General features: G+C 44.1%; 1 protein-coding gene across 5 annotated transcripts in view; it reads left to right on the top strand.

Annotated features, from left to right (window-relative positions):
• Positions 1 to 18,861, top strand: part of efr3a (EFR3 homolog A (S. cerevisiae)) — a 63,166-nt gene extending 44,305 nt beyond the window's left edge. For 3 of the 5 annotated variants that reach the window (XM_081598531.1, XM_017310057.2, XM_081598532.1), the window contains 16 exons: positions 245 to 380; positions 5,226 to 5,393; positions 5,478 to 5,592; positions 6,695 to 6,746; positions 7,435 to 7,607; positions 7,697 to 7,772; positions 9,429 to 9,590; positions 10,909 to 11,040; positions 11,156 to 11,223; positions 11,645 to 11,772; positions 12,303 to 12,353; positions 15,319 to 15,398; positions 15,513 to 15,564; positions 15,843 to 15,946; positions 16,055 to 16,104; positions 16,711 to 18,861. In XM_081598531.1, coding sequence (XP_081454657.1) covers positions 245 to 380; positions 5,226 to 5,393; positions 5,478 to 5,592; positions 6,695 to 6,746; positions 7,435 to 7,607; positions 7,697 to 7,772; positions 9,429 to 9,590; positions 10,909 to 11,040; positions 11,156 to 11,223; positions 11,645 to 11,772; positions 12,303 to 12,353; positions 15,319 to 15,398; positions 15,513 to 15,564; positions 15,843 to 15,946; positions 16,055 to 16,104; positions 16,711 to 16,816 — 1,653 coding nt within the window. In that variant the 3' untranslated portion in view covers positions 16,817 to 18,861. Of the gene's footprint in view, positions 1 to 244; positions 381 to 5,225; positions 5,394 to 5,477; positions 5,593 to 6,694; positions 6,747 to 7,434; positions 7,608 to 7,696; positions 7,773 to 9,428; positions 9,591 to 10,908; positions 11,041 to 11,155; positions 11,224 to 11,644; positions 11,773 to 12,302; positions 12,354 to 15,312; positions 15,399 to 15,512; positions 15,565 to 15,842; positions 15,947 to 16,054; positions 16,105 to 16,710 lie in introns of all 5 variants that reach the window. The other 2 variants (XM_081598530.1, XM_017310059.2) reach the window with 2 other exon arrangements.
• Positions 18,862 to 20,798: the final 1,937 nt, after the last annotated feature.

Raw genomic sequence — 20,798 nt, 5'->3', positions numbered from 1 at the left:
TAATTTCAATGAAATTATTTTACATTTTAAGGACCAAAATGAAAATAATTCATATAAATAACAAAATCGGGCAAAAGAAAAATTTTCCAAATGAGTTTCTTCCAATAAAAAACTTTCTGAAAATGTCTGTTTTTCCTTCAGCGGATAGAAAATCCAGAAATTTTACTGAAGAGTAGAAAGTACAGCATCGTAGAAGTACTTCTAAAAATAAATATATATGTTTGTGTTTCTCGGACCGATCCAGGCTCAGCACTCGCACCACGTGATCCAGCAGGTTCTGACCCACCTGGACGGGAACAACAAGAGCACTCCGCGGGTCAGAGCCGGCATCGTCCAGGTTCTGCTGGAGACGGTGGCCATCGCTGCTAAAGGATCTGTGGGTGAGTCTGAAAACGCGGCGCCGCCAGGAAACGGCGGTTCTGCAGAGAAAAGGTCCGTTTAGCTCCTTCGCTGCAGTTCGCTGGAGAAGAAAATGGAAAATTAGACGTTTTTCTTTTTTTAAAGACATTTCTTAGGTCTCCAAGTCAATGGTTGGTTGATCAACGATGAAACTCAATTTAAGCATTTACTTTCTTCAAAAAGACAATTATAGATATAGATAATAAATATAAATCATTCAATTTTATGCTAATTTGTAAAAATAATCTAAAATCACATTTTTATTCCTTTCAGAATCGAAATGCTCCAGTTTTTTCCTGTAAATCTTGTAATTAAATTATGTTTCTGAAGCATGAAGGTTAGCAGCAGAAACAAATTAGCATTTTAATTCACCGTGAAAAAATTTTTCTGTTGTTAAATGAAGGTGAAAATCTCCCACCAGAGGAAATGATTAAAAACGCTCATTAGTTCAGAAAATAGCTGAAACTTGTTTCTTCTTCCATGTTTTGGGAAAACGACATTCCTTGTGGACAGGAATGATCCCAGAGTGCAAAGGGAGCGACGTGTTCACCTTTGAAAGCGAAAGCCCGACTCCTCACAATCTGTGGCTCGGTACAGTACGTGCACTGTGGCTAAAATGTCTGCAGCTTTTCCCCTCGACTCGCCCGACATCAACAAGCGTCCTGGGAAAATCAGGCGATCCACACCTCATCCTGTTGGAGACAAAACTGAAGATGTAAAGACGTTTCCATTTCCTCAAGTTCAGTCAGAACCGTCAGTTTGGAAAAACAGAGAAGTTCTCATTAAGGAGCTCAGCTAAGTAGCAAGCTAACGTGATCTAAAAGGCAAACTGGGAATTTGGCTGATTGTTGGGCTAACATTTAAAAACCAGTTGACAGCCGAGCTGGAGACGAAGCTAAAGACCCAAGAGAAAATTTGAGCTAACGGTTGAGTTTAGAGCTAAACTATAGATAAAAACTGAGTGAAGGATGAAACCAGCAACCAAACTAAAAGATAATTTTTATCTGAGCCAAGGAGCTGGATAACAGCTGCAAAATAACAGTGAAGCTTTCAGCTAAAGTAAAATCTGAGCTAAGAATCAAGCTAACAGCTGAACTAACGTGAGCTAGCAGTTTAACTCTCAGCTAAAAATAAAAACTCAACCTACAGTTAGAGCTAGCAACCTAGCAGGACATCAAACTAACAGCTGGTTTAATAATGGAGCTAAACGCTAACCTTACAGATGAACAGTGACACAAGCTAACTGAGCTAAGAAACGAGCTGGCTGTTGCTAGTACCGCTAACGGTCAAGCTAGCGTCTCGATGCAGGCATCAGTGATAAATATTTATCAGTAATTAATTAGACATACATGGTAATATTACCTGTGTAACATGTCAAAGTTTTAGTTCTTTGTTTATTTCCAACTCTTGCACTACTCATAAAATGATTAGCTTCATGTTTGCTCCATTTTTTTCTGACTAATTTTTCCTAAACTGACTTAATAAATCAAAGCCAGTGACTGTTTTGTTCAGCTTGATCCCATTTCTCAAGTTTCACATCTTCAGTTTTGTTTGGTTCTTTTTAGACGTAAAATTCCAGCAGCAGTGAATATTTTTAAATATTTCATCTGAATGAAAAGTTTTGGATGCGTGTTGATGTCGGGTCCATGTAGAAATGCTCCCGTAATCCCAGCAGGTTAGTAGTTTTAGGAAAGCGGAGAGTGACCAGAAGAACCGACGGTTTAATCAAACACGGCGACTCGTTTCAGATTAAAACACTCTGATGTTATTATCACAGTAAACTTGTTGTGATTCTTCTGGTCGCTCCTCGTTGTGACTCGGAGTGTCGGGAAGCTGCAGGTTAGCCGTGTTGTGATGGTGTAGCTGATAGTGCTGATGTAGATTTAGCCTTTATTCTGGAGAACCAGGTTAATGTCGCATCTAAATGTTTTATTTGTTGCATTTGCTTTGGAAGAATCCGTCTGTCCATTTTAAACTCTGCACACTTGGTGAATAATGTTTCAAGGGGGTCGGGGCCCCGGGGGGCCCCAGGCAGCCGGGGTGAACCAGTCAGCACTGGCTGATAATCTGAGGTGTTGCTTCCTGTGACAGAATAAATTAGGCCTGCCGTCACTGTGAGCTGCACTTTTCTGCAGGTGTCTGCTGGAGCTAATTTTGGATTCAGAAAAAACTGAATCACATTTACATCCCAGAACCAAAGAGCTGCTGCTGCTCATCAGAACCAAACATTTTCTAATTACTCTGGATTATTTTAACAGAAGCACAGATTAGCACATTTATTTATTATTCATTTTCTGCCATAATCTTAAAATGGCTGGTTATCAGTGTTAGAAAACCCCATAAAAACATCTAAATGGATGATGGACACTTTTTTTACAGTTTGAAAAGAAAAATCCTCCATAATTTGGATTTTTGGATCAGAAACATCATTCAGAGCTTGAATGAGTCACTGAAAGTTGGATTTTATGTGACTGAATCTCTTTAACTTGTCAGATTTCCTGAATATTATTCTGTAAATACATAAAATGACATAATGGGACCAACCGAATGGCCGTGCTTCCCCTTTTCTAGACACTGTTTTTGTTTCCAGTATCTATTAGTTTCTTTCCTCGTCTCTGTTTTATCTATAATCAATGCTATACTCTGGTTTGTATCTGTTCTGTAACTCTGTTTTTTTTTTTACTTTAAACTGAAGTGAAAGTGTCAGAAAACACTGAAAAAAACTTTAAATACGAAACATCTCAGGAAAACGTAGCGTTTCAAGAAGCTAACTGAGTCGTTCAGATACCTGTTTGAAATATGGGTTCAGTTGAGACTGAATGGAAAATATGAGCTGATTCCTGATATTAATATTGCTGTTATTGTTTGAACAGGTTTGACTGGAAAACAATGGCAGGTTGTTAAAATTTCATCTGGTTTTCACAACATTTGGCTGGATTTTAGAAAGTGTTGAGAGGAAACATCTTTCAGCCGTTTTGTGTCAGAAAAGCACAAAGTTTTCATTAAAATGCCGAATTATTGCACTTTTATTAGAAATTTATTTTTAAATCTGGACCCTGTCGAGCATGACGTCATCATTGATTGGTGATTGGTTGATCAAGTGTCTTTATGGAGGATTATTGTTAAACAGACATGCATCACATGTGGTTCTACATCCTGGGTTCCAGTAGAAGCTGAGATCTGGGCGGGTTTCTGGAGTTTGGCAGGTTTCTCGTCGTGTCTGGAGTTTGGCGGGTTTCTCGTCGTGTCTGGAGTTTGGCAGGTTTCTGGAGTTTGGCAGGTTTCTGGAGTTTGGCGGGTTTCTCGTCGTTTTTGGAGTTTGGCGGGTTTCTGGAGTTTGGCAGGTTTCTCGTCGTGTCTGGAGTTTGGCGGGTTTCTGGAGTTTGGCGGGTTTCTCGTCGTGTCTGGAGTTTGGCGGGTTTCTGGAGTTTGGCGGGTTTCTCGTCGTGTCTGGAGTTTGGCGGGTTTCTCGTCGTGTCTGGAGTTTGGCGGGTTTCTCGTCGTGTCTGGAGTTTGGCGGGTTTCTCGTCGTGTCTGGTGTTTGGCGGGTTTCTGGAGTTTGGCGGGTTTCTGGAGTTTGGCAGGTTTCTCGTCGTGTCTGGAGTTTGGCGGGTTTCTGGAGTTTGGCGGGTTTCTGGAGTTTGGCGGGTTTCTCGTCGTTTTTGGAGTTTGGCGGGTTTCTGGAGTTTGGCAGGTTTCTCGTCGTGTCTGGAGTTTGGCGGGTTTCTGGAGTTTGGCAGGTTTCTCGTCGTGTCTGGAGTTTGGCGGGTTTCTGGAGTTTGGCGGGTTTCTCGTCGTGTCTGGAGTTTGGCGGGTTTCTGGAGTTTGGCGGGTTTCTGGAGTTTGGCGGGTTTCTCGTCGTGTCTGGAGTTTGGCGGGTTTCTCGTCGTGTCTGATGTTTGGCGGGTTTCTCGTCGTGTCTGGAGTTTGGCGGGTTTCTCGTCGTGTCTGATGTTTGGCGGGTTTCTCGTCGTGTCTGGAGTTTGGCGGGTTTCTCGTCGTGTCTGGAGTTTGGCGGGTTTCTCGTCGTGTCTGGAGTTTGGCGGGTTTCTGGAGTTTGGCAGGTTTCTCGTCGTTTTTGGAGTTTGGCGGGTTTCTGGAGTTTGGCAGGTTTCTCGTCGTGTCTGGAGTTTGGCGGGTTTCTGGAGTTTCTCGGGTTTCTCGTCGTGTCTGGAGTTTGGCGGGTTTCTGGAGTTTGGCGGGTTTCTGGAGTTTGGCGGGTTTCTCGTCGTGTCTGGAGTTTGGCGGGTTTCTCGTCGTGTCTGGAGTTTGGCAGGTTTCTCGTCGTGTCTGGAGTTTGGCGGGTTTCTCGTCGTTTTTGGAGTTTGGCGGGTTTCTCGTCGTGTCTGGAGTTTGGCGGGTTTCTGGAGTTTGGCGGGTTTCTGGAGTTTGGCGGGTTTCTCGTCGTGTCTGGAGTTTGGCGGGTTTCTGGAGTTTGGCGGGTTTCTGGAGTTTGGCGGGTTTCTCGTCGTGTCTGGAGTTTGGCGGGTTTCTCGTTGTTTTTGGGCGAAACTGTTGACCTGAGTGAAGTTAGCCCCCCATCTTCTTCAAATCAGACATAATTGGTGTCCAACGTTTGTGCAGCAAAAATTTTCATTTGTGCCGATATCAAATTAAAGATATAAAGAAAGATATTTCTTCATATCTTTAAAAATGTTCTTCAGGCATTATCAGAGGTCAACCACTCCCGTGGCCCTGCTCACATTTGCAGAAATAAATAAATTTGGTGTTGTCCTTCTGGTACAGTATCTTTCTTTATATCTTTAAAATGAAGCTGTTGGTCTCGTCCAAATCCTGTTGGGCTTTAACCTGCCTGTGTGCCGCAGGTCCGACGGTCCTGGAGGTCTTCAACACGCTGCTCAAGCACCTGCGGATGAGCGTGGACTTCGAGCTGGGCGACAGCTCCAGGAGAAACTCCAGCAGCAGCGCGTCGTCGGTGCGCGGCCGCGAGAGCGACGAGCGCATCGTGCAGAACGCCATCATCCAGACCATCGGTGCGGCGGCGGCGCTCCTCGCCAGTTCTCCATCAGCGCCGCGTCTGCTGCAGCTCTGACCCGTCTCTCTGCTGCCCCCTGCAGGCTTCTTTGGTGGAAACCTGCCAGATTACCAGCGAGCCGAAGTCATGATGTTCATCATGGGGAAGGTGCCGGTGTACGGGACGCCGTGCCACACCTTGGACACGGTGAAGATCGGGTGAGTCAGCCGTTGCATCGCGGCGCCCCGGGGTTTCTGGGCCGCGCTGCAGCGGAGGCGTCTGCTCTTCATCATCATGACTCACCGCCAGAGATCCTCAGCAGAAACTTAACAGAGACGGGGAGGAAATGGACGTCCGCCTACATCCCAGTCTAGACTGAGACGAAACCATTTCCTGTCCTGCTGCAGACCCACTGGATGATGATGAAGATGATGAATTGTATCAGGAGCCAGACGATTAACGGAGTAATCGTCAGCTAATTTAGTAATCGATTAATCGTTAACTGGAGCAGAAAGAGCCCAGAAAAGGCCAGTTGCTGAAAGAACAACAGACTCGGAGCTGAAATTAAACCAAAACCGTACAGAAATATAAATATTTAGCATTTAAGACAAAAAAAAAAAAACTTGGTCTGTAAATTTCTCCTAAAGTGAATTTTAGCTTCACCTGATTCAAATTCTGTAAAAAATAAAAATTCCATCCAATAATTAATTTAATAAATAAATGTCAGTATATCATAAAATGTTGATTTTCTTAAATAAGTTAATTTTAATGTTATTGTGTAAAAAGTGTTGTGTTAAAATGAAACATCTGCAGAATTTGTCCAAATTCTAAATTGAATTAAACAGCAGAATAATCTATATAATAATTGATTAATCCTGAGGATAATTGATTATTAACGGTCGTTGGCTGCAGCCCTCCTCTGTTGGATCTTCATCGTGTCTCCGGACCCTCGGCTGATTTCTTCGTCGTTCAGAAAGTAAAAACTCTCTCTCTCCTGATCGCCCCGCGGTGCCTTCAGCTGCCGGTCGCCGAGATGGAAAAAGGAAAATCAAGTAAATCCATCAGACCTGAGGGGAGCAGAGAGGGATGATCCCAAATCAAATGAACGCCGTTCTCCTCTTCCTCCTCCTCTTCCTCCTGACTCAGTCAGGCTTCCTTCCTTCCTTCAGCGCTGAGGTTGAAATCTGCAGCATGTCAATGATTCAATTCAACTTCACATCCTCCCAGTCCACCTTTACTATTCCACCTTAACTTGGTCTAATCCAGTGAATTATCAGCATTCAGGTACCAGATGTTCTGACCGGTTCTGTTTGGTTTCAGGCATCAGGGAACCAAGAGGATCCAGACGATGCTGCTCAGCTCCCTCATCATGGTGAGAAACTAACTGACTGAGAGAAAAAACAAACCATCATCCTGCGACCACTTCCTGTCGTCTTCTTCTTCGTTTCCCCCAGTAGCATACTGCTGAAAAATCCACAAACACTTATCAAAGAACGTGTTTTTTTGAGATTGACTTGTTTCCATTAAGTGAATTAATTTTCATTATTTCAGTTTGTGCATTTCTGTGGTTTTGGACGCGCAGCTACAGACGCATGTCTGTGAGGCTGCAGCAGCTGCACACTGAAATACAAACACACAAACCTGGGAAAAGTTTCCACATCCTCATCACTGCTGAGAAGCAAATAAGAGCCAGTTCATACAGAAGCTGCTGCAGCACACCTAAAGCGTCGCTGTGCAGGCAGAAATCCCTTACATCTGAGGGTCTCTGCTCTTCCTCAGCTCGCCTCCGGCTTCACCCTGCAGCCGGATGCAGCGTGGAAGTTTGGAGCATTCCTGCATGTTTGAGGCTGCAGACTGAAACGGTTTGTTTCGAACTGCGGTGACCCAGCTGACTGACACTGAGGGCTGCTGTCCGGGTCAAAGGTTAAAGCGGGTTCATCTGTGAGGCTGCTGGAGGAGCAGAGTTCAGCTGAAGGGCTGATCGTGTTTGGTGTTTAAATTGATCCTGGTGTTGCTCGGTGGCGCCCCCTGCTGTAACGACTCTCCTCTCGTCTCCTCAGGTGACCTCCGGGTTCAAGTCCAAGTCCATGTCGTCGGCGCTGCCGCCTCCCTTCCTGGACCCGCTCTTCTCCATCTCGCTGATGGAGGACAGCGAGTTGAGGCAGCTGGTCCTCGAGATCCTCCACAACATCATCGATCGCCATGACAACCGCGCCAAGCTGCGCGGCATCAGGTAACGGCGGCGGCGCGGTCGGTCGGTCGGACGACCTCCTGCCTGCTCCCTGAGCCACAGACTCAGGTTTGGTTTCCTCCCTCCTGCAGGATCATCCCCAACGTCGCAGCTCTGAAGATTAAAAGGGAGAAAATATCCAAGCAAGATGTTGCATTCATGAAAAAGGTAAAAAAGTAGAAAATTACTGTTTCACTTTAACCGAGGTTAGTGGGACCAGAGGTCGATTAGCGTTCACACCTCACCAACTGAACCGGACTTTCTAACAAACAGGCCGGAGTCGGATTAAAGCGGATTAGACGGGACTGGTGGGAATGATGATTCAGCCTTAGATTCCAGGAAAGGTGGAACTTGAGCTGCTGGGGAAAATAAAGAACCAAGTGTTCAGGTAGTAGAGCTCAGTTTGCATGTGAAGAAGCTGATCCATGGAAATGCATCTTTGTTTCTCGGAACGTTACCCTCTAAGCATCCATGGGGGACGGTAATGGGGATTATTTTATTATTTATTCTGATATTAATCTGCGGCGCTTCTTGGAGCCACAATGACTCGCACAGAAAAGTAAAAACACAAGAGAAAAACGGTTTTAGAGAGAAACTGACCTTTTTTTTTGAGAGAGCAGACACCGAATCCCATGAACTGGGAGGAAAACTCCCCTATGATCTGAAATGTGCGGCTGGTTTCCGTTTAGGAGTCCTGCGAGCTCGCTGACCCCGACAGGAAGTGGCCGTTCAGCCTCAGATTGTGACATTTCCCTCAAGACGCTGCCGGTTGAACAGGTTGACCCGTGATTCTCACACCAGCTGCAGCCTGCAGAACCGGAACCGGCACCGGTTCTGCTTTAATTGAACCCAAATGCAACTCATTAGAGTTTCCATTAACCTGCCTCAACGCCCCGGTTATTCATTTCATACTCGACCTGCAGCTTTCCATCCAGAAACGAATCTTTTAGCAGGAATCGGAGTCTCTTTGCAGCAGGTCAGTAATTTGGCATTTAAGTTTCCAAGTAAAGCCGATGTGTTGAAATAATCTGTTTAAAGAATCTAAGAGAAGATATTCTGTTGAACTGCAGTAAATTCTCCTGGACTCATCAAACAGAGTCTGACATGTTTTTAAAACCGTCGTGTTTCCTCGGACGCTGCCCCCTGCTGGCTGAACGTCGGCAGCGGATCGGACGTTAATGTTTGCCATCCTTCACTGTCAGGGAGCTTCGCTTCTGTCCAGCAGCTATTAAGATGCTATTAATGAGACACATCGTCCCACCAGGAGACTCGACGCTTCATTAGCACCGACACAAACAGACCCGTTTGTTTGCTCCAGTCCCACAAGCAGCGGGCGGTCCGTTGTTTCTGCCAGGGATTAGACTGATCCCTGATGAGTTCTTTCTACAGAGGAGGAGGATGGAGGATGCTGGGAGTAAAGCAGAATAAAGATCCATTTAAATTGTTCCTCAGGTTCAAAATGTTTCCAAAAAGCAGCCAGAGTCCATCGGGCTTCAGGACGGTTCTGTATGTCTGACTTTGGGTCGACACCAGGAGTCCAGTTGGGTCCTGGTTTTGCCCTCTGTGTCTCCACTCTTTGCCTTTAGCAGGTTCCATATTTGAAGTCTGTTCTTGGTTAAAGATGGATCCAAAGTGAAGTTTTCTCATTAATAGAACTGACTTTATAAATGCGGGGAGCTTCGTGATTTGAGTCGGCCGTGGAGACGAACCCTGCATGATGCAGCAGCTCCTGGTGGTTTAAACGTGTCTGAACATCCAGGAAGAAATGAAAGATTTTACTGAAGCGTTGATGTTTCAGCCTTTCTCGTCTTGGTTTCCCTGCAGCACGGCCAGCAGCTCTACCGCCACGTCTACCTGGGCTGCAAAGAGGAAGACAACGTCCACAAGAACTTCGAGCTGCTCTTCACCACGCTGGCCGTCCTGACCATCGAGCTGGCCAACGAGGAAGTGGTCATCGACCTGATCCGCCTCTCCGTCGCTCTGCAGGTGACGCTCTGGTCATTGTGACCCAGGATGTAGCCTGATCCCAGGCCTTTCTAGAACTTACTGGATGTTTTCCTGGAGCTTGCAGACGGTATATCATTGAAAAGGTTCTTATAATGTTGCAGCTGTATGACGGAGGGACTTCCGCCAGTTAAACATGATGGCCGGTACCATGCCGGTACCATGTGGGTTTCAGGAGAGCAACCAGGAAGTTCAGGGAAAGTTGACTCAGTTCTAGCAAAGTTCAGAGTCAGGTTTGGGAGGGTAGTGTGAAGGTCAGTTTACAGCAGCCTGCTGGTTCTGGTAAAGTGGGTTATAAGTTCAGAGGGAGAACCTTGATTGGGTTCTGGGAAAAAGACGCATCAGTTCAGATCGGAGGGTTCGGATAACGACTCGTTCAGGAGGTTTATGCTGATCTTTGTCCTGATTTTCCTCCAATAACCTTCAGAACCGTCCCGACTATCAGGACGGTTCTGATCCGAACTGATATCCTGCCATGTGTTCAGACTGATCCCATCTAAAGTCCAACATGTTGGATCGTCTCGGCCCGATGTCGCAGTGCGTGGCATTCCTTGATAACGGAGGAGAACCTGCTGAACGAAGCGGTCAGAAAACGAGGTGAAGACAGAACTGCCGACATGATGGACCAGAAAGTCCGTTAAATATAAACTCTCACCGTCACGTTAGTCGGCCATGTTTGTTTATCCTGGATCCAAACTCAGATTCCTCATCTGACATCTGAATGCTTGGTGGAGTGCTGCTCACAGCAAACCTGCTATACTGACGGTTTTTACCATCATGTGTGTGAAAATCCTGCCGTATGAACCAATGAAAGGAGCCTCAGCAGGTCCAGCAGCAGGTCGGACCCAGGAGAGTAAACCAGAACCAGGGTACGATGGTTCTGGAAATGTCGCCTGTGAGTCCAGGTAGAATAAACCCTTATCACTGGTGTCTGGAAGCAGTTCTGTGTTTTCTGGGGAAATCTCCGGTAACTCCTGGGAAATTCCCCCTCAGGATGTTGGAAAGCAGCAGAAAGTAACATCCTTGGCACCTGCTGGGTTTTTATCCCAGGGTGGATGTGCAGCACATTGCTACCCTGACATGGTCGACTAAACGCTTTGACTATTGGCACGTCGGCCTGTGATGAGGTGATCGGATCAGCCACATCATGCTGAGGTTATGTAATGTTGCGTCAGCCTGCAGAGAAACGGTTGCTCAGCTTCATGTTGGGCTCTTTATGCTGGACCTTCACTCTGACAGCATGACGCAGTCGGCGCGTTGCAGAAGGCCTGCTCTGTAAGCGTCTTCCTGCTTCCTGCAGGAAATGGCCCTGAACAACGAGGAGAACATGCCGATGTCCATCCGCTGCGGCATCATGGCGCTGGTGGCGGCGTACCTCAACTTCCTGAGTCAGATGATCGCCAACCCGCCGTTCTGTCAACACGTCAGCAAGGTGCGTCATCAACCGAAGCCACTGCTGGTTACATGGAACATGTTTGTGTTTTTATTGGCATCGGATCCTCCTTCCTGCTTTAGCTTCACTCCCAATTACCTGCACTCCTCTGCAGGTAATCGAGCTGAGAAACATGGACGCTCCGTACCTCCTGCCTGAACACATCTTCAGAGACAAGTGTCCGTAAGTATCCACTCCCCAGCAGGTCTGAGGCCTAAATCAGAAGGATTCGTTGGTTCCTAACCTGAGTCTACATCAGCTCTGCTCCTCTTCATCTGAATACACGATGGAGCCGCCATGTTTGTTCAGCAACTCGCCACCAACACAAAACCCTGTTTTATTTCTCCTCATGACATCCAATAAACATTACAGGGAGTTTGGTCATATTTATCTAAAAACAACGGCAGTCCTCCACCTTTCCACCAGATGGCAGTAAATGCTTATCAGTTGATCTTTAATCCTGTATGAGAGGAATATAATGACCAACTTCACTTTCTCTCAGTGGGAAAATAAAAACCTGCTGATGAGACCAGGTTCAGGTTTCACGACCTTCACATCTCATCGTGTTTATTTACTGACTGAATGTCTTCCTGCCGTCCTCCAGTCTCCCTCAGTCTTTGGACAAAGACGACAGGCAGCTGTATTTCCAGACGGCGGACATGGCCGAGTGCCTGGCAGGCCCAGGATACAACGTGGAGAGGTTGTCCATCCCTTACATTCCCCAGGTCACAGGTACGACGCCCTGCTTCTTTAATGAAACGATTCCTGTTGGGATTGATCAGAAAAAAAACACTTAAAGCAATTCAAGATGGCAAATGTTGGACATTTCCTTTTTAAAATGACAGAAGCACCAATGCAATGTGTAGCTACTGACCAGAGAAGCAGCTGTATGGACAGCTGTGGCTTTAACCTGCTGCTGAACTTACAAGGTGCTTTCTAGAACTTTCCTGGTCCTTTCAGTGGAATAATATGAACCAGCTTGTAACATGAAGTAGGTGTTTCTCACTTGATTAGACTAAATTAACATCTGTCTTATGACTTCAGCTTTTTTTTAAATATTGCTGGCAATTTTTCAGAGGTTTATAAAGAATGTGGAACTGACACAATTGGTTAAAAACAAATAAAACACCTAAAATATAAACAGTAGAAAATTGTCTAAATTATGCACAAGACATCAATATGTTAAAGTATGAGGAGTAAAAATGAAGTGTTGGTTGATTTGAATCTGTATTTTCGCTCTGTTCCTGCTGCCTCGTGTTCAGTTCTTTACACCGTAGGAAAAATCATCCACAGGTGCAAGCAGACGTCCAGAGGTAAAAGCCGCTGTGGATTTCTGTAGATTTAGTTCCCGTAGGTAAAACATGAGCTCAGTTTAGCTCGAGACTTCCTGTAGCTCCTCCTTCCTTCCTGCCGAGGATTCCAGTGTTCTGATTGGTCCGCTGATCAGGCTCCGCCCACATCGTTTGTTCAGCTGAAACCGTGAAGGAGTTTCTCTGGATGCAGTTTGGCTTCACCACCACAGATTTTACTCAACTAAGAGATGCATCACTTTGATATATTTGTGCAAGAAATTACCAGAATAAAAGTAAAGAAATATTTGTATAAAAAATTTAATCAGACAAAAATAATGACTTCAAAATAATTTTACTCTGTTAGAGGTAAACGTATGGTTTTGTAAAACTTTTATTTATATAAACTGAGGTTATTAATCTGTAGAATATGAATGAAGGAAAGTTTGTTTTTTTAGCTGCTGAGATCAAAACGTTTCACATCCAAATGTTTTTTAAACCATCAGAAAAAACTGACAAACTATTAAAAAATAAACCAAAAGCAAAGAAGCTGATTATGTTGTTTTAGACTGTAAAGCACTTTAACAACTTGTTTGATTATTTTACCTGCTTTGCGTCTGGACTCGTTGTGGTGAGTATTTCAGGATGTAGTTCATGTAAGTAGTTTGGTAGCTGAAATGTGTATTTATTTCAAAATAAATTAACTTTCTTTTTGGTTTTGCACCACGTTCACCATCTATTGAAAGCTTTAATATATATTATTATATGTACTAGTTGTAACTCCACGATGTTCACTGCTTTAAGTTTTACCAAAAATAATTCAAGTCTGAGCAGAAGAACCTCCTGGTGTCTCCAGGCGACGTTTTATTTTGAAAGGATGAAGAGATTCACACTAAACTGACTCAGCAGGAGAAAGTAAATGAGAATACAGAGACTATTTGTTCACACTAGTTTAAAGAATCACACGGTCAGAATCTACTGTGTGACATTTTCACGTCTTCAACCTGAATAATCTGCAGAAAAACAAAAAAACAACAAACTTAAATGAATTGTGGAGAAAAATTCAAAGCTATTTGGGTCAAATTAGTTTTCAGTGACTTGTTTTAATCAGAAGAAGCTCAGTGAGCCAAATGTTTTCAAAGTTAGCACCAAAAATGATCTCCTTCATTAGCTGAAGTTTCCCACCACTGTGTTTTATGTTTCTGTTGTGAGGTTTGAGTTTCGGAGCTCAACAGAGGAGGAGGAGTTTATTACTTCCTGTTGTAAAATAAATGTTTCTGTTTTTAGCGTTGTGCTGCTAGCGAAGCTTCATGTGGGAAATACTTCCCTGTGCATTTGTACCTTGATCTGCTTTGGCTGTAGCGATATTTTTAAACTCCATGCTGATGCTGAGAAAAATACACAGGACCGTTTTCAACACGGCAGTGAGATTTTTTTGAAGATGACGTTCAGAAGTGACCTGCAAACTATTTTCTTTCATCTGATTTTCTCTTTAATCGGCGTAAACGATGTTCTTCCTGTTGGAGTTCCAGCCTGTGAGGCTTTTCTCTGCTTTCCTCTGAATTTTGAAGAGTTTATTAAACATAAAGAGCAAATGTCAGTGAAGTAAGAGCCCGGCTTTCTGCGCGTCTTTAATCTCCCGTCTTTTGGGACGACGTTCCTGATTAGTGCCGACTGCTGAGTCATTCCTGCTCAGAGTTCGCAGCAAAGGTCGCCGTGACTCACGGAGAAAGTTAATTATAAAGCGCCGCGTTTGTCTTCTGTTTTCACACCTCGGCTGACCCTGCTCCGTCAAACTCTGCTGCACTTTAATCTCCTCCTGCAGAACAACAACCAGCGGCCGCTCCGGGGGCTTCCAGAACCTCACCAGACTCGGTTCGGCCCGAATGAATCCCATTTGTTCCCCTACAGAAACCCGGAGCTCTGCGGCTGAACCTCTGTGTGTTTCTGCTCACAGACATAAAGTAACTTCTATAAAACCACACAGCTGTGAGAAATGTTTTACGTTCTGGAAAAACTTCATTATCTAGAACGATTAGTTTATTACTTTCTACAAATATTTGATAAGTAATTTCATCTTCAACAATGTTCATTAGTTTGTTTTTAACCATTTTATTTTAATCTAAAATGCGCATATTACTTTACTTAATACTTAATTCATTATATTTTGCTACTTTATTTTATGTAAAATTTGCCTTTGTCTTTTTACGCAAAACTCAAAGGAGTTTTGGAGACCTAACAGACAGGCACTCTACTGAGGGATTTAAAAGCTCCATGGCGTGTTGGTGACGAGGAATCTAAACTTCAATGTCATTTCTGCTCCAGTTCTGACCAGCATTTTTATTCTGAGAGGAGTTTAAATCAACAATGTGAAGCAGTGAATGGAAGCAGCTAAAAGTCTGTTTTTAGTCTGCAGGGTTTCACTGCTTCACAATCAAACGTTATTATGGGAACACAGATGGTCAGACTGTTTGACTGACTCCAGTTTTCACACAACAAAATGTCATCTGCAAAGCTAAAACTCATCATCAAGCCACTGATTAAAAATCTGTCATTCATTTGGCTCAGACACCGAGAAACAACCTGCTGCTGCAGCAAATTATCCCAACTTAACGTGCAGAAAAACATGAAGAGAAATCAGTTTGTTGTTTTCTAACAATCGATGCCTGCAGACATTTTGTTCAGATTGACTTTTTCCCATTTAAAATGTGGGTTCAGTTTGTCCAAATGATTAATCACCTCTCCACATATGGTCTGTTTTAGAAATGCTCTCTCAATATTCAGTCATTATGTCAGGAAATGCTTTAAATTACTGATCTGCTCTGGAAAATGGAAGAAAAACCAACAGTGATTTGTTTTAGTTCTGATGCCATTTTTAGCTGGTTGTTTGTTTTTTTTTTGCTTCAAAATATGATGAAATTTTCCCCTGAAGCTCTTTTGATCCAACGCAGCAGTTTAATGATGTAACTGTCTGTTGCTGCAGATGAAGACCGTCTGACCCGCAGGAAGAGTTTTGTGGACACCATCTCCCTCCAGGTGGACATCATGTCCAGCAGCCTGCCAGATAAGGTCCGACTCATTTTATGACACAAAGTCACTTATGAAAAGATAAAAAATGAGTTTTTAAGCTGATTCATGTGAAGAGTTCCCGCTGAATCGCATTGTTTGGGTTTCTCCCATCAGCAGTCGGAGCTGGCTGAGGAGATCACGTTTGAGACCCTGAAGAAGGCCATCGGTGAGATCATCCACCGTATCAAAAGCCTCTGTTTGTACTGATGTGATGGTTTATTTCCAAACTGGTTCAGTTTTTCTCTGACTTTTGCTGAATGTGGGGTTAGTTGGACTTTAAGGTTAGCTGAGGAGCTAACAGAGGTCAGCAGAACCTGACGGCTTCTTTTCCTCATCAACGTTACGGTTGAACTCATTTCTGCCGTTTCTGTTTCATCCAAATGTGCAGAACATTTAGTCAGAACCTGACGTGTCGTATTCCCGTCTCATGCGATCGTCTTGCAGATACGACAGGCTTGGAGGAGCAGGAGAGGGAGAAGAGGCGTCAGGTGATGGAGAAGTTCCAGAAAGCTCCGTTTGAGGAGATCGCTGCTCACTGCGAGTCCAAGGTGGGAAACCAGGACGGGTCACAGAACCCAACTGAAACATGTCATGTGGTTTGGTGAGATGGAGAACCGGGTCCGAAACATCTGAAACTCTCTCCTCCCTCCCTGCAGGCCAACATGCTCCACGACCGCCTGGCCCAGATCTTTGAGCTCACCATCCGGTACGTCTTCATTACTGAAACCTAAGATGCTTTATTCAGGATTTCCAAAGATGATTTTTATTATTTACAACAAAATATTGGTGAATATGTCAAACAAAAACAATAATTAATGAGGGGAAACGATGATAACCAGTATTGTTCACTTATAAAACTAACTGAAACAGACTGAAATTATAGATATTCATGTTTATGAATGTATTTATTAGCCTTTTGAACCAATGTGAAACTCTTATTATTTTCATCATGATACTCCCAGGTTCCTCCCAGCAACTTAACCTGGCAGCAAAACGGCAAAAGTTTTCATTAAACACTAAAGTCAGTTTGTGGTTCAATAACATTTTTTTAAAATGGCTTCTTCTGTTGATTCTCCAATCAATGTAAACATAACCACTTTTTTTTATTTGGCACCTAAAAATTAACCAAAGTATGAAAAAAACAGTAAACTAAACAGTATTTAAATAAAAACTAATGAAGACGAGCAGCTGCTCTCTAAAAACCAACTAAACGGAACTGAATTTGACAAAAGTCATAAAGAAATGAAACAAAGAGTCAGAAACCAGTAATAAACCAGTGAAACCAGTAGGGATGTTTTTCTGCCCCCTGCAGGCCGCCGCCCAGCCCGTCCGGCGTGGTTTCCATCTCAGCGGGTCACACCCAGCATCCGTCCGTTCCCGTCTACGAGATGAAGTTCCCGGACCTGTGTGTCTACTGAACGACTAAAAACACCAACACAGGCAACCTCCGCTTTTCCTCCAATCAGCGCGCTGCGAGGCGGCAGGGAGCCAATCAGAGACTCGGACCTGCTGACCCGGCTGCACCTCGTTTCTCTGATTCGCGTCCCTGAACCCAAACGGTGGAACAGAACAAAACCAGAACAACGCAAACCGCTTTACGCTTCGTGTTGATGTCGATGCTTCACGCCGTGTGGAAAAACTAAACGATCCTGTTGGATTAAAACCACCTGCAGGTTCAACAGCTTCTGAGCAGAGAATCCAGTAGAACAGCTGATGGATCGGCCCGATATTTACCCATAAAACACGAATCGGTTCAGTTCAAACGGCTCACGGTTGGTGAAACGGATCCAGTTTTTATTCCTGAAGCTTTTTAAGGATTTGAAGATTTACAAAATCACAACTTTTACAAAATGATTCTTGGATTAAAATTCTCAGTATTTGTTCAATCTAGGAAGTCGGTGAAACGGGATTTTGTCTGTCAGATTTTCCAGGAATAACTTAGAAATAAACTCAGTTAGTTTTTACTTATAGAGAAGAAAATGATAAAAATGATCAGTTTCCAAATATTTCAGAACCAGATGATTAATTTTCAAAATAACACATTTTTCCAGAATCATAAGGTCCAAAAATAAATCTTTGTTTACAGATTATAATGAATTTTGTGATGTTAAATTAATGTAATTCAACAAGTTTTCTTGTTTAAATCTTAATTTTTTCTGCCCTCTGTGTTCATAGACTAAATGATTTTTTCTTAATCACAGCCACTAGAACTGTTGGTGTAAAATTCATTCATGTTTAGGTTCTTAAGGATAAAGTCAAACTTGACATATTTTACTTTGTCTTGTGAATCATGATGAAATATTTTAGGTCTGATGGAAGAAATATTTCTTCAGTTTAATGTTTGACCAAAATAAACAGAAAAGCTTCAACATTCATGCATTATTAAGCAGAATTATAAAGAATTACAATTTTTACGAACCTTGAAATAAAAGTCCAATATGGCTGCCACATATTTAACAAAGTGGAAACAACCGCAGTCATAATTAATTAGTTTGCACTTCTGTTTTCAACCCGTTTACTTTCGTCTCGCTCCAACAGAAACACCAACATGGTGCAGTTCAGCACATGAACAACAGGGGGCAGTGCATCACAATGTACGGACTTGAAGCGCTAGCTTGTTTGGCTACTGCCTGACCAGCTAACTGGCTAAAGAGGCGACACTTTCCCACCATGACGTTGTATTTATGGTGGTTTTAGGAAGGCTGCCCTTCTACCAGAGTTCGCTTCCAGCTGGGATTAAAGCCGCGGGATTAGCTCCAGATTATGAGGTGTGTGAGCGGCTTCGTGAGCCTCATCAACCCTTTAAATCAAAGCTGCATCGATATTCCTGGAGTTTCTTAAAGCAGGTTTAAAAAGCTGTAAAATCTTAGAGGTTGTTGTCATGGCTACTGAACCCAAAGGTGTAAAGTTGGCAGTAGTGGGTCGGTTCTGAGTGTGGAGGTTCCTGGTTCTGGTCGGGCTGCAGCTGGTTTTGTAATCCTCTGGTCTGACGTCCTGCTGCTGCTGATCAGGACTCCAGGCTGAAGGTCAGACATGAGCAAACGATCCGGGCACATCGAGCTGGATCTGATCCGAATCGTTTCCCGGTGGTTCTGTTGTACGTTGAGCTCGTCGTGCTTCCTGAAAAGTGACTTTTGATGGTTTTTATTCACCAACCTGAGCCTGTTAAAGCTGAACTGTAGATTGGTTTCATTACTTTAACTAGACCAAAACCAGCAGAACATCTATTAGGACGCGTTCAGAAAGAACCGCTGACTGTCGCTGAGTTCGGGTCCAAAAGATGGAAACGGATCAACATGGGAGCTCCTGAAGGTGCAATACCAACTGTGACCACCAGGAGTCGGTTTCAGACTGAAGCCTTATGTGCTAAAGCTAAAGCTAACGGCAGCAAATGGAGCCGCTCTTCCCCAGAACTCACAGGTCAAGATAATGGAAAATAAAAGTTAATCCTGCAAAACTTTCAGCTCCGTTTCTCTGTTCCTGAATTAAATCTAGAAGCAAATATTTGACAGATTTTATTTTCCAAATGCTTCTTAGCAGCTAAATATTCAGTCTGGTTCTTCTCCTCCAGTGTCTTTCCAGAATCTTGGTGGCTGATATAAAAGGTACTGGGCGGTTTTTACCGGGACCCGGTTCAGTTTTTACCTGAGATTCCCGGAAATGAGCCTTTAACTTCAGGGACGGTTTGTTTTAGGAACCTGAGGTTCTGGGAGAAGACGGGCTGCTTTCCTGCTGCCAAGAGCTTCATCACAACGCGATCCACATCGTTGTCTAGTCTAGTAATAATTTATCTGTGCAGCTGTAAGGAGAGCCGAGCAGGTTGAGATCATCCACCAGCTTCTGTACAGAACCCGATCCAAAACCGGAGCAAACCGAGCCGTTTGTGAATCCCAACCTTCCCAAACTAACAGCATGATTGGTTCTCTAAATATAAAATACGCTGTGAAACCCGATCCGTCTAGAACCTGACGTTTCACCGCCCGGTCCGGTCCGGTCCGGTCCGGCTTGTTTTAGACGTGGCTGGAAAACGTGATGAATGTTGCTGACGCAGCAGATCGTATATTTCTGTCCATTTTCTGCATCACATGGTTCAGTTGCTGCCTGGTGGAGATTTCAGACATATCATTGAAAAAACGCTGAATCATCGTTTCTTCTTGTCGTCGTTGAGTCGGATCATGAATCTTTGTCTCGAATCATAGAAATTATTCTGAGGAGGTCACGTGATGCAGTTATCCTGAGCGGACGCTTGTCGCTGGGCTCCCACTCCTCTCGAGCCAATTTGGATTATTCTTCTATCCTTATCTAAACTGACAAGTTGTAGGCTTATTTTATAGCAACCCGACACCATGCCCAACCTTAAAACAGCTAAATCTTCCGCTTATAAACCAACTGAAGAGCCAACAAGGAAGAATACGCTAACTAGCAAAGAAGCTACCCAGGTAGCTCAGCAGCACGAGGTGCTAGCTAGCGGCTCTGACACTCTAGCCGCAGATATTTCCCAATCTGTTACTGAGAAGATTTCGGCTCTGATTGATATGAAGTTTAAGGAGTTTTCCACCACTTTGGGTAACATCTCTGCTAAAATAGAAGCCAATACGGAACGCATCACGGAAGCAGAGCACCGCATCTCAGAAGTGGAGGACGACATGTCGACGGTGGGACCTAGGCTGAAGGAGCTGGAGTCGAAAGTACGCTCTCTGACGGAGAAATGTACCGATTTGGAGGGACGGAGCCGTAGGGATAATATCCTGATCTACAACCTCAAAGAAGACACGGAAGGTCGACAACCAGTCTCATTTTTTGAGAGATGGCTCCCTACTCTTCTCGGCTTGGAGTCTAAGCGGGGCGTCATTAAGATCGACCGGGCTCATCGGAGTCTTGGACCGCCGAGACCTGACCTGACTCCAGAGATACATCCAGGATCCTGACAGCTGCAAGGAAGCAGGCTCCGCTCACATACGAAGGCCAAACGGTCTTCATCAGACAGGATATGACCGCTGCTGTCAAGGAGATGCGCCGTGCGTTTAATGGGGTGTGTGAACTTCTTATCATGAAGGAGGTGAGATTCTCCATGCGATATCCGGCTGTCCTGTCTTTTACGCACGAAGGGAAAACCCGTTCGTTTCGATCACCCAAGGATGCACTTGCTTTCCTGGACGAAATGAACTGAGACCATCCTATGGCTTGGTTGAATACACGCGTTGGTCCCTTGCCTGGGGGCTGATGCTCTGCTTTTTCTTTCCTTTTCTCTTCGGTGCAGAATTCTGTTGTTAAGGTATGTGGCTAATTCTTGGACAGATGTTCTACAACTCGGATTTTTGTTTACCTTGTGCCTCACATGGATGGACAAGATTTATTATGAAACATGCTGGTTGCTGGGATTTATCACCAACACGTTTA

This window comes from Poecilia reticulata, chromosome 17 (genome assembly GCF_904066995.2).
Source record: "Poecilia reticulata chromosome 17, P_reticulata-male-v2, whole genome shotgun sequence".
Lineage (NCBI taxonomy): Eukaryota > Metazoa > Chordata > Actinopteri > Cyprinodontiformes > Poeciliidae > Poecilia > Poecilia reticulata.
The sequence above is the reverse complement of the archived record's forward strand: the minus strand, read 5'-3'. Positions and strand labels throughout refer to the sequence as shown.